The sequence below is a fragment of the Catharus ustulatus genome, chromosome 3, assembly GCF_009819885.2.
Source record: "Catharus ustulatus isolate bCatUst1 chromosome 3, bCatUst1.pri.v2, whole genome shotgun sequence".
NCBI lineage: Eukaryota > Metazoa > Chordata > Aves > Passeriformes > Turdidae > Catharus > Catharus ustulatus.
Genome location: NC_046223.1, coordinates 106,140,658 through 106,152,981, shown reverse-complemented (window position 1 = coordinate 106,152,981; position 12,324 = coordinate 106,140,658). Strand labels below are relative to the sequence as shown.

Here is a 12,324-nt window from a genome sequence, read left to right as displayed (position 1 = left end):
TTTGAAGCTTTTTGCAACAGAAGCATTATTGAACTCTGGTATGTACTGTTATTTCCTCTTTATTTTGTTCTACTTTTCTGAGTTACAGAATTGTCACAGGTGTCTGTCAGTGTTTCTTCCTGAGTTTTGCAATATTTCACTAAGCACAAATATGGTAGTTCCACAGAGAGCTGTGATTGCTCTGTAATTTTTTCAGTAAAACTCCTGGTTGTAATGGTGATTCAGTACCTGCCTTGTCTTAATCTAACAAATGTTGCACTTTAACCAGTATTCCACATTTTTTTAAATTTATTCTGTCAAATTTCTAAGGTGTTTCCAACAGGGAATTAATTTGTTGTGGAAGTGTGGTTTTCATTTTGCATTTGACATAAAATTTTCATAAATTTTGTTGTGAATGATGATGTTAGTATCTTCAGAGATCACACTGAGAGAATTTACTTTTTATTTCAGTGTATAAAAGAACTGTGTTTGCTGCTGCTTAACCAGTCCCTCCTGCTGCCATCCCTGAAACTGCTGGTAGAAAGCAAAGACCAAGACCTTCATGCTGTGGCACTGGAGCAGATAACAGCTGTTGCTAAGGTAGGAACAGTTGAATGAAACCCCTTACAGAGGCTGAGGTAATAAGTTAGCTCTTTTATCTTTATGTTGTAAGCAGAGACTACTGAGACACTTACCATTATAAAGGTTTTCCGCAGCTATTGTGTCCACAGTGAGCAGTAACACTGTGCTGGTGAGAGCTTTTATACTCACTTGAGGTGATTAAACCTCATAGCACTTCCTTTAAATTACTTAGTGTGCTGTTTTAAGTCAGTGTGGTGGAACAGAAACTATTCTAATATGTGAAGTAGATTGTTACCTCTGTGTTCATATCCCCTCACTCTGGGGTTTTTTAAGTGATCATAGTATGACTTAGCTTGTTTCTGACAAATGTGGCATCTATTTATATATACTTGGAGAGCTGTTATGTCACTGGTTTTGTTTTGGGGACTTTCATGCCATTCTAAACAGACTTGATTCCATACTGCAGCAAACTTTCTGTAGAAGAAGCATAAATACTGTCTTTTTCTTTGGACAAGAACTGAAAGACATTAATGCATATTTGTCAATTGCCATATTAACATTACATTGCTGTCTTTTCAACAAATAAGAAGGAGCACCTAAAAATAGGAAAGTGTCCTAGGCAAAAGCATTATCATCTTGTATCTTTTATCTGAAAACTGAGCTTTTTGAAGCTCTTAACTGAACTTGTGCATCTACAGCCTAACTTTCTTGGATTTTATGTTAGCTATGGTCTGCCATCTAACATTCTGCTGCAAAAGAGAAGGAAACAATTGACTCTGATCTGTTCATGAAAGAAAATGGCTTTCTCCTCTGACTGACTTAACTGCACTGATAATTTCCAGAATTACAATATTTAGGTACGAAAGTCTCATCTGTAATATTTCTGAGTTCTGCACCGTATCTTAGGGAGCTTTTGGTTGTGTATTGCAATACAAAATATAACTTATGTTATATTTTCCATGTGCTACTTCACAGTGAAACTGCCCACATAGAAAAAAATGAAACCATGTACCTTTTAAAATAAATTTCCCCCAAATGCAAAAGCTTTAAAAGTGTGATTTGTAGGAATTCAGATTGAAATTATAACTTCCTTCTAGGGATAGTCTCTGTTCTAGTTATACTGATTGCCACAAAGTTTTCAGATTCCTTGGTTGTAACAGAATGTGCAAATCATATCCCCTGCTTCTACACCATTCTCTATTACCTAGCAAAAATATTCTCCATCCTGCTCTTCCCAGAACTCTCCCTTAAGTCTCTCTTCCTCATGAGCTGTGTCTTTCTTTCTTATGCATAATGTATTCCAGAAGCTTTCTCTTTTTGCATCCTTTGAAAAGTTTGAGAAATGATCCATCTGCTTTCCAGAACTGGTGAAGACTAACCAGAGAAGCAATGGATCTAGAAGCATAGTCTCCATTTCCTATATTGCTGATTTTCCTTCAAAAGGACTTTGTTACCAAAATGGAAGAAGCACCAGCTTTTTTAGCATGTTCTCTCTGAAAATTTGAAATAGTAGAAAGGAAGGTAGCAGGACATATTACATGTAACATATATCTGCTTCTACCAAAATTCTAATGCCATTGTTAGCACCCAGTTTGAATTTGGAGTGTTTGCTGCTTGAGTTCGGTATTTAAGCTAAGAACACATCGGTGTTCTTGTTCTCCTTCTTTTATACCAATAAACCACAAATTTTTCTAGGTTTTTTAAAAAACAATTGTATAAATATTCACCACCAAAACAATAGTACATTGATTGTTTTCTTTTACCACCTGCAATTTTAGATTTTATTTCTACAAAACAAAGCTTTTTTGTAACTTTTAAACAGGATGATCTCATTGAAAAGCAAGCACAAATCTGATAATCTGATATATGCATGAACTTTTTCGTCTCTGTATTCTTGTTAGCTTTTTAAAATTGACTTCTTTGTTAACAGATGAAAGCTCCTGTATAAGTGACTAATTCTGAAGCTTGTCACCAGTAATAAGTGTCCAAGTACATTTCATTTAACTATTTTTGAAGCATAATGCTGTGCAGTAGCACTTTCTGAATGGTTACTAATTGTATTGCTCTTTAAACTGGCCATTTCTTTCTTGTTTGCTCCAGCTTTCAGTTTCCTACACTCTGATTACATTATATTGGAGTTTTAGTGCCAGGAACCTTATTAGCACTTTGTATACCTGTGCATGCCCAAAATAATACTTCCTTTGGCTTTTTTATACAAGAGGCAGCTTGATAAGCTGTTTTTAATTTTTCCTTCTAAATTCAGTATAAATTTGAGCACATAGTTCTGTGAGAGTGCTGAATAACCTAGAATTTTCAAAGCAGTTAGCTTTGGTCTAACGTTTTACTTTAAGTCAATAGAGATTTAACTGTTGACTTTATTACATCAGGCATAGGGCTTGCCTTGAATGTGACAGTGTTAGAAAAGCAGCTAGTACAGAAGAGTGCTGTGCTAAATGTAAAAGCTGTTCTTGTATAAAAAGTACCTCTTACTCCTTGTTTTATATGCATCTTTTATGATTACATTATTTGCTGTTGTACTGAAAGTGCATATATTACTTAGCTAAGCCAATGTTGTTTATTCAGTATTTTCTATGCCTACTTTTTGCTTTTTTTAAAAAAAAAGGTATTCACACTTAATGCTTTTTGTTAAATTCTGAATTAATTTTTCATAGGAAGGCCACTTCTGCTTAAACAGGAAACACAAATAACATCTGGCAGAGGGGAATCATAGCTATTGATTCCCTGATCCAGTGCTAACACGGCTCACAAACATGGCTGCAAGAAAAATACAGCACTTGCTTGCTGATAGGATGTATTAGTTAGCCATTTGTTGTATGTTGCTGACAGCTTTATGGATGTTTACAGTTTAGGATGATGCTGAAGTGCTGATACTAGAAATTGTACAGCTTTTGCCTGTAATAAACCAACCAAGTTTTTGTGTAAGCTTTTTTGAAATTGCAGACCCCTCTTTTTATTGTGTATCTTTTAATGAACTGCCACTTGTCTTTTCTGAGTAACAGAAATAGCTGTTCTTCCCCTATGTTGTGTACTGTGTGAGTAATTTAAAAAATCTGTTTACCTAAATAACTGCCAATAGAGCCCTTAAAAGTCAGATTGTTTTTGAGAGAGATTTCAGTGTACTGGGTTATCTCTCAGAGATAAAACTGATTTTTATACATGAGAGAGCAAGTAAATATTCTGTTGCCTGTTGGTACCTATAATGTTAAAACAACTAATAAGTGGGGGTTAATATAAGCAGTGCAAGTACTTGTTCAACCAATGCTTTAATAGAAACTGGAACAAGAAAAAAGTTGTAGTCTGAAAATATACCTTGGCTCCATTTGCATGTTATAATTTCAGTGATGAAGTACTGAATCTACCTTCATAATATGTTTTACTGAAAAATGTAATATGAAAGATCAAAAAAATTGTGTGAAATAATGGAATTTCTAGTGTTCTTCAGTTATGCCATTTATGGCTACTCAGTGGGGCTTAATCTTTAAAATAAATAGTTAAATTATAAACTAATGGTGATTATGATAAAATATCTTTCTCCAGTTTATTTTCCCGGGATTTTTTATGTCACCGGTTACTTTTCCCCTTTTTTATTTGTTCTATAGATATATACTCCAGGAAGGAATAAAATAAAAAGCATTTTTATCTGGAATAGTGTTGGAGAAGGGAGTCCTCTGGGAAACAGCAGTTTCAGTTCTTTACTGCTGTCAGGTCATCAGCAGCTCTTATCTTTCATAACTTGTGGATTTTCTAATGCAGAAGTTATGGGTGAAATATTGCCTGTTGGTAATACCAGAACCTCTGGATGCCTGCACAAGCAATGCTGGTGGGGAATTCCAAAACCTGTGTGGACAGGGACACCTTCCACTTCCACTAAACCAGACTGCTCAAATCCTGTCCTGGGCTTTGAATACTTCCAGAGTTGGGGCATCCACAACTTTTCTGGACAACCTGTTGCATCCTCACAGTGAAGAATTTCTTCCTAATATATAATCCAAACCATTTACTAAGAGGATTTATTTAGATTGGATATTTCCTCTTGTCCTATCACTCCATGCTCTTGTAAAACATCCCTTTCCATCTCTCTTGTACTGTTGTATGGTCTCCCCAGAGCTTTTTCTTCTCCAGGCTGAAACCCCAGCTCTAACAGGTCTTCATAGGAGAGGTGCTCCAACCCTCCTAAGATTGTCTTCATGACCTTCTCTGGATCCATTTCAACAAGTCCATGTCTTTCTTGTGCTGGAGGCCCACACCTGGATGCAGTACTCCCAAGTGCTCTCATAAAAGCAAAGGTACCACTTGAATGCCTACACTTCAATGCTTGAAAGCAGATATTAGCCAATACCTAAATAGGAGAGCCAAGGGAAAAAAGTCAGTTGTCCTTAATGTAATTACCCCCATTAGATCTTTTACCCATAACCATGGACATGGTGTGTGGGCATCATGCTAAACCTACACTGTCAAATTCTGCTGAAGGAGAAAGGGATATGAAAAAGGAAAGCTGCTCCCATTTAAACCTTCCAGATTTTACTCTAGTGGAAAATGTATCACCCCTAGCATGGAGTTCTAGATAGGCACAATGATTTTTCTCTTACATATACACTCTGTCATTGTTGTGGGTCCTAGTTTATTCACACAATATGGGAAGTGGTTGGGTGTTAATTTCTGCAGAAGATACCTGCACCTCTGAGACCTGCTTAAACTGCAGTCAGCAGCATATCACTGGAACAGTGACTCTGGGATTAGCAATAGTCTTAGTTTTATGGCCTAGTGAGCATCTTGGGGATAGCAAGGGCTCTGCATCTGCAGGCAGATCAGAAGTGATTCATTAGTAAGATCTTGACTGAGCTGTCTGCCCAGAAAAAACAGCTTTTAAAAACAGCTTTTAAAAACTGGGATAGTAAGGTGGTTGTTTTTTACTTGCTGCATTTTACTGTCTTACAGACTCAAAAGAGTGATTTTGAAAATGACAATGTAGTGCATTTAGGAGTTTGTATCTACTATAGGCTAATATTTCCTATGTATGGCAAGCAAATATAACTCTGGAGGTTGATTTCCATTAATAATTTTTAAAATGTAAAATTTTGATGATCAAAATTCTATCTGGAACAGCATCCTGGCTCGAACAGATGGAAGAATTACAAGACTTGTGGGGAGAGAGAATAGGGCAGAGGTACAGGCTCTTTCTTTGAAATATTGCTTTCCAAACTTTTGGTTATTTTCAACTGTATGTATCTACTAAGTAATTGCCAGTGGTTTTCTTTTTGGTTTTGTGCAATTTCTCCTTAAATTTGTATTAACTTTTACATCTTGCAGTATAATTTCACAGAGTGAAAATAATCCTATATTTTTTTTAATTTTCTTTTAATCTTGTCACACTAGGTAATTTGATGCCTCATATTTTTTTTTGTTTTCTTTAATGAGATAATGTTTTTAATTAATCCCTTTATAATTTTAGTGATGTTGTTATCTGCCCTATGCCCTCTAAGCTGTCTCTTTTTTAGATTGGAGAGCAAAACCCATAGTTTTGCTGAGCAATTTCCTGTATAAAAAACTTACTATGCTCTCTATGGTGTATTTTTTTAAAAATACATGCTACTGTGCTATCTGTGGTCTGTTTTTTAAAAATACATGCTTTGTGTGTTTGCCTTTTATATTGTTTTAGTAGTTATTTTTACTTTAATGCTTATTGTTCTGATTTATAATTGATTTTAAATAGATGTAGTCTTAAGCTACATTTACATTGATTTAATTTTAAAAAATCTTAGTTCTATTTAAACAAAGCTGTTCATTGTATAATCTGTCTTAATTAAAGTTTGTAAACATGTATCAATTCATTGACAATCTCTGTAGGTTGTTGGTTTTATTTAAACTAATGACTAGAAATGTCTCTACATGTTCAATTGATAGCCAAAAAATTTACATGATTTGGAGCTGTAAAATTGATACACAGTCATTTGAGCTTTCTTTGCTGCCTGGTTTTAAATCCAGTAATAAACCGTGGTGTGTCTGTGTTTTTCCCACACTTTTGCCGGACTCTACATAGACTGGCCAAAGAGTGGTGGGACAGACAATGGCCTTGACTGCATGAAATGCATTCACAGGTCTGGTTGCCATCATGTGTCTCCATCCAGTTGCTGGAGACAACTAAATTACAGAAGTTTCCTCTTTCTTATCTGGTCTTCAGACAGCTTGCAAGTCAGAAAATGGAAATGTTAATCAATTTGAACCTTCTGATCTATTTGGGTCTAAAGATGAGCTGTGGGGCACAACCCAAGAGCTTTTTTGTGGTTATGTGTGAAACCACACTGATCTCATTTCTTCGTGAGTGCAGACAGATTTCTCTGTTTGGGTGCTGCATGGGCATCTTCATCCCCATAGTATAGTTCAGATGTTCAATGATTTATTCTAGGAAAGGCCTTCTTTCAGATTTGTCTCTCTCAATTTTGTAGGGTTTTGATATATGAAATCACACTAATCTATAGCACTTTTGCTTAACTGAATAGTAACCTAAAATTTTTAAATTAAATCTTGCATCTGCTGTCAGTCTCACTACTGTAATTACTATTAGCATTTTATGTTCATAAAATCAAACAGTGAAGCCCTGTGTAAAGTTCCATTCTACATACAAGTCAAGAATAGAGCACACAGAGCTTTGAGGTGGGAGAGAATATCCCTTCAGTCCCATTTCAGAAGAGGTGGCAGCTCTTTGGGTAATGGCTTAGTATGCTGCATGGTGTGCTGCAAGATGCCAAGACTAGAAATTTTGGAATCAGAATTATTTAGGTTAGAAAATACCTGTGAAGTCTCACCAAGGCCAGCTGTTAACTTAGCACTGCAAAGTCCTCTCTAAACCAAGTCTCAACCACTTCCCTGGGCACCCTGTTCCAATGCTTGACAACTCTTTTCATAAAGAAATCTTTTCCTAATATTCAATCTAAACCTCCCCTAGCACAACCCAAGGATGCCTTGTGCTGTCCTATCGCATGTTAATTAGGAGAACAGGCTGACCCCTATCTGACTGTAACCTCCTGTCAGGCAGTTGCAGAGAATTATGATGTTTCCCCGGAGCCTCCTTTTCTCCAGGATAAACAGCCCCAGATCCCTCAGCAGCTCCTCATTTGACTCAGTCTCTGGACCCTTCCCCAGTCCATTGCCCTTCTCTGGACACTCTCCAGCACCCTGGAGTCTTTGATGCAAGTGCAAGGCCACTGGACACAGGATTGGAGGTGTGGCCTCACCAGTGCAAGTGCAGGGGACCAGCTCTGCCCTGGTCCTGCTGGCCACACTGTTGCTGATACAGCCAGGATGCCACTGGGCTTCATGGCCACCTGGGCACAGTCTGGTTCATTGTTGTTGACCCATTTTATGTAATGATCAGCCTGTCTTCAGCAGGAGAACGTTTCTGTAGTTAACTTTTGGCAGTTGTTAAATAAAGGCTAAGGTTGGCTAGCCTAAAGGCTAGACATCCCTGCAGTTCTTAGAACTGTTTTGTAAACTGTACCTTCTGCTGTGCTAATTAGATTAAAAATGGCTTGATTACAACTGTAAAGTATCACTGCTAATCACTCTGTATGCAGTAGTCATGTCCTGTGGTCCTGTGTAGCAGCTGAATTGCTCTTCAAGGCTGCTAGGTAATTGTTATCCTGGGGTGTTTATTATTTGCTGGTACCCTGGTACCAATCATGTATGTTGGTACATAATTTTTTAGAAAATGAAGCAGAAAGTAACCAATTTTCTTTTGTCTTTTAAGCTGGGAGGTTGTTTGGTAAATGTATCATAGTCTGATTCATTTATTTGTAACTTGGTAAGGTGCAATAATTGAAAACTGATTATTGTCTAGCCCTCCTTTGGTTCTTTTACAGTCACAGAATGGTTTGGGTTTGAAGGGACCTTAGAGATCATCTTGTTCCAATCCTCCTGCCATGGGCAGGGACACCTTCCACTAGACCAGGTAGCTAAAAGCCCCTTCCAGCCTGACCTTGAAACACTCCCAAGAATGGGATGCCTGTTGCTTCTCTGGACAGTGTGTGCCAGTGCCTCTTCACCCTCCCAGTAAATAATTCATTGCTAATACCTAATCTAAACCTGCCCTTTTACAGTTTGATCATTCCTCCTTATCCTCACCCCATGCCCTTGTAAAAAGTCTCTCTCCAGCTCTCTTGTAGCCCCTTGTAGGTACCGAAAGGTGCTGTGTATGAGATGTCTCTGGGCCCTTACTGTCTCCAGACTCAACATCTCCCTCTGTCTTCATAGGAGAGGTGCTCCAGCCCTCTGATCATCCTGGTGGCCTCCTCTGCACTCTTTTCAAAATGTCCATATCTTTATGTTGGGGATCTCAGAGCTGAATGCAGCACTTCAGGTTGGGAGAGAAGGGACAGAATCCCCTGCCATGCCCTGCTGCCCACACTGCTTGGGATGCAGCATAGGGTATGATTTGCTTTCTGGGATGTGAGAGCCCTTGGATGGGTCATGTTGAAATTCTTGTCCACTGACATCCCAAGTGCTTCTCCTCAGGGCTACACTCAATCCATTCTCTGCTCAGCCTGCACGTGTGCTTGGGATTGCACCAACCCAGATGCAGGTCCTTGCACTGGGACCTGTTGAACTTCATGAAGATTGCTCAGGGCTACCCCTCAAGCTTGTCAGGGTCCCTCTGCCTGGGGTCCCTTCCCTTTTTTGGTTATATGTAGTTGTTCAATAGGGGTAAGTTAACACAGCACCGTATTTCAAAGAAGCCAGGAAGAACATATCAAAATTAACTGAAATAGAATTTAAAGTATTCCATAGTGTTACTTGTAAAGCTACAGACAAGATTCTCAAGAGAGTGTTATGCTCTCATCTATCAAATAACCACATTTTTTGAGGCATCCAGGATGTCTCAGAGGTGGCAGCTCTGTATTTCACATCTTCTAATATGTTACATTCTTTCAAAAATCTCATGCTTGCTGTGGGTGCTGATTGAGTCTGTGAATGTTACCTGTCATATTAACATGTGAAATGTAATGTAATACATTAATATAAAGTGACCAAAATTTAATATACTCTGCTCTGACCTTCCTCAGAGTGTCATTCTTGATATGGAGCTAAGTGGTGTGATCTGTGCTGCACTGGGACTGAAAACCTGTGAAAAGTCTATAAAGCTGGTGCTGTAATCCCAGGCTGTTAAGCATTCTTATTCCTTAGCTTTGTGCAGGTCAGATATTTATATTAATGTGGTAGACTGTTAAAGACATACCTTTACATATTCTGACATATGCAAAGCGTGTATCCCTGTAGTTAATCCGTGGGGAATACTGCTCTCACTTTGAAGGTCACACTGTGCAGTCAGAACCATTGTGACATGTTCTGGCTGATGGCTGTATCTGGTAATTAAATTTTAATTACTTTGAACTTCTCTTTCTTTGTAGGTTGATGATTCCACTTGTGATGCTGAAATACTCTCCTTGCTCCTCAACGCCAAGTTGGTGGTGAAGTGCATGCCCACTGCCTTCTGCCCACGCCTTATTGAGCACCTCCTGGCTAACCAGGGACAGGGAGGCTGGGATGTGGAGGAAATTGCACAACAGCTTAAGGCAGCAGGCTTCAGTGCAGAGGCTGGGTCCCTCCTGATGGCTCATCGAGGGACCCATCCTGCTCTCAGGACTTTCACTACTACCCTCCAGGCTGTTCAGCATTGGATCTGAAAATGTTGGATTTATGCATTTGTCTGCAATTTTGCTGGAGATCTTACACAAAAGGGAGAAATTGTTGCTCTAGTAAGGCAACAAAGTGAGTTATTACCTACATTTTGTAGAAAACACACAGCACACAGTAAATTCCATATACTTCTAATTGTTAAAAAAACTATTGGTGCAGACTGTATAATTCTGTTGTATGATTAGCAAAGCATTGAATCTGATCATCCTTTCAGATTGAAGTTAAATGGTTACAATCAGTTACATATAAAGGAAACATTAGTAAGGTAGCAGGCTATACACAATTTGTTTTAATTTCTGTAAGTAATTACTCTTGTCATAATGTAAAACTAATGTAAAAATATAATTATAAAGATATATATGGAGCAAAAAAAGTCACAAGAGTGATTTTTGAGAATCTCAGAACCTTAAAATGCAGTATTGTGCAATGTTATCACAGCTTTTGTTTGCAATAAATAAAATATTTTGCATTTTATGTACTATCTCTTCTTTCAGCCTTTAGACAGATAAATATTTTCTTTCTTCAGCCCATTTTTCTGAAATTCCTGTCTCTCCTTAGTGATGTTTATTCATGAGAACAAGCTAAAGTCTAAGAGATATTTTTCTCCCCATTTGGGAAGCTCCATCTCAAATCCTGAACATTTGTTGATACCTTTTGTGAATGTGCTTTCAAAGTATTTACTTGTACTTTTCCTGATTTCTGAGAAATTACATAAATGTGTATATTTGCAGAAACACAGAATATGCTGAGTTGGAAGGGACCCACGAGCATCACGAGTCAAGTTGGCCCTGCACAGCTCCATCCCCAGGAGTCACAGGTCCAAGCCTGTTCCAGTGCCCAGCCACTTTTTCTCTGGTTGAAAAACCCTTTCCTGATATCCAACCTAAACCCGCCCTGGTTCAGCTTCAGGCCATTCCCTCAGGTGCTGTCTGTGTCAGCACAGAGCAGAGATCAGTGTCTGTCCCTCTCTTCCCCTCTCAATGAAGCTGTAACTGCACTGAGGTCTCCCCTCAGTCTCCTCCAGGCTGGACAGACCCAGTGCCCTCAGCCCCTCCTCACACGGCTTCCCCTCAGAGCCCTGCACCATCTGTGACACCCCAAACTGCCCCAGCACTGGAGGTGAGGCTGCCCCAGAGCAGAGCAGAGCAGGACAATCCCTCCCTTGCCTGGCTGTGATGCTGTCCCTGATGTCCCCAGGACAGGGCTGGCCCTCCTGGCTGCCAGGGCACTGCTGGCTCATGTTCAACTTGCCATCAACCAGGACCCCCAGGTCCCTTTCCATGGCACTGCTCTGCAGCCTCTTGTTCCCCAGTCTGTCTGTACATCCAGGATTGCCTCGTGCCAGGTGCAGAATCCATCAGTTTTCCTTGTTGAACTGTAGATGGTTGGAGATTGCCCATCCCTCTTGATTTGTCAAGGTCTCTCTGCCTTCAAGGAAGTCAGCAGCTCCTCCCAGTTTTGTATCATCTGTGAACTTACTCAGAATCCCTTCCAATCCTTCATCCAGGTCATTTATAAAGATGTTGAACAGGTCAGGGGCTGAGGATGGAGCCTTGTGGAACCCCTTTAGTGACAGGTGATCAGTCTGATTTCACCCCATCCACTGAAATCCTTTGTGACCGACCCATGAGCCTGTTGCTCACCCATCTCATGATGAGTTTATCCAGCTGTATGCTGGACATTTTGTCCAGAAGGATCGTGTAGAGATCTCTCCTGTAGTAGAGACAGTACCAGAAACTTCACTGAAATCCAAAACTATTACAATGCTCATCCTTTCATCAACTAGGTGGGTTACCTTGTCTTAAAAGGAAATTGGGTTGGATAAGTAGGACTTTGCTCTCATGAAGCTATGCTGGCTGTGAGCAGTGACTGCACTGTCTTTTGGTGTTCTCAAATATCTCCCAGCATAAGCTCCATAACTTTACCAGGCACTGATTCCAAATACCTTTCTGTCTTAATAAGACAAAACAATTGTTTTCAGAGGTTTTTTAACAAGGGCACTGTCTGTTTATTACACTGTATTACCTGAAGGGTTTCGTGTTTATAGAT

The 12,324-nt window shown here is 39.2% G+C and overlaps 1 protein-coding gene across 1 annotated transcript in view; it reads left to right on the top strand.

The window, feature by feature from the left end:
* Positions 1-10,749, top strand: part of NBAS (NBAS subunit of NRZ tethering complex) — a 161,479-nt gene extending 150,730 nt beyond the window's left edge. Inside the window, exons 51-52 of the mRNA XM_033055335.1 lie at positions 451-579; positions 9,987-10,749. Coding sequence (XP_032911226.1) covers positions 451-579; positions 9,987-10,262 — 405 coding nt within the window. The 3' untranslated portion in view covers positions 10,263-10,749. The remainder of the gene's footprint in view (positions 1-450; positions 580-9,986) is intronic.
* Positions 10,750-12,324: the final 1,575 nt, after the last annotated feature.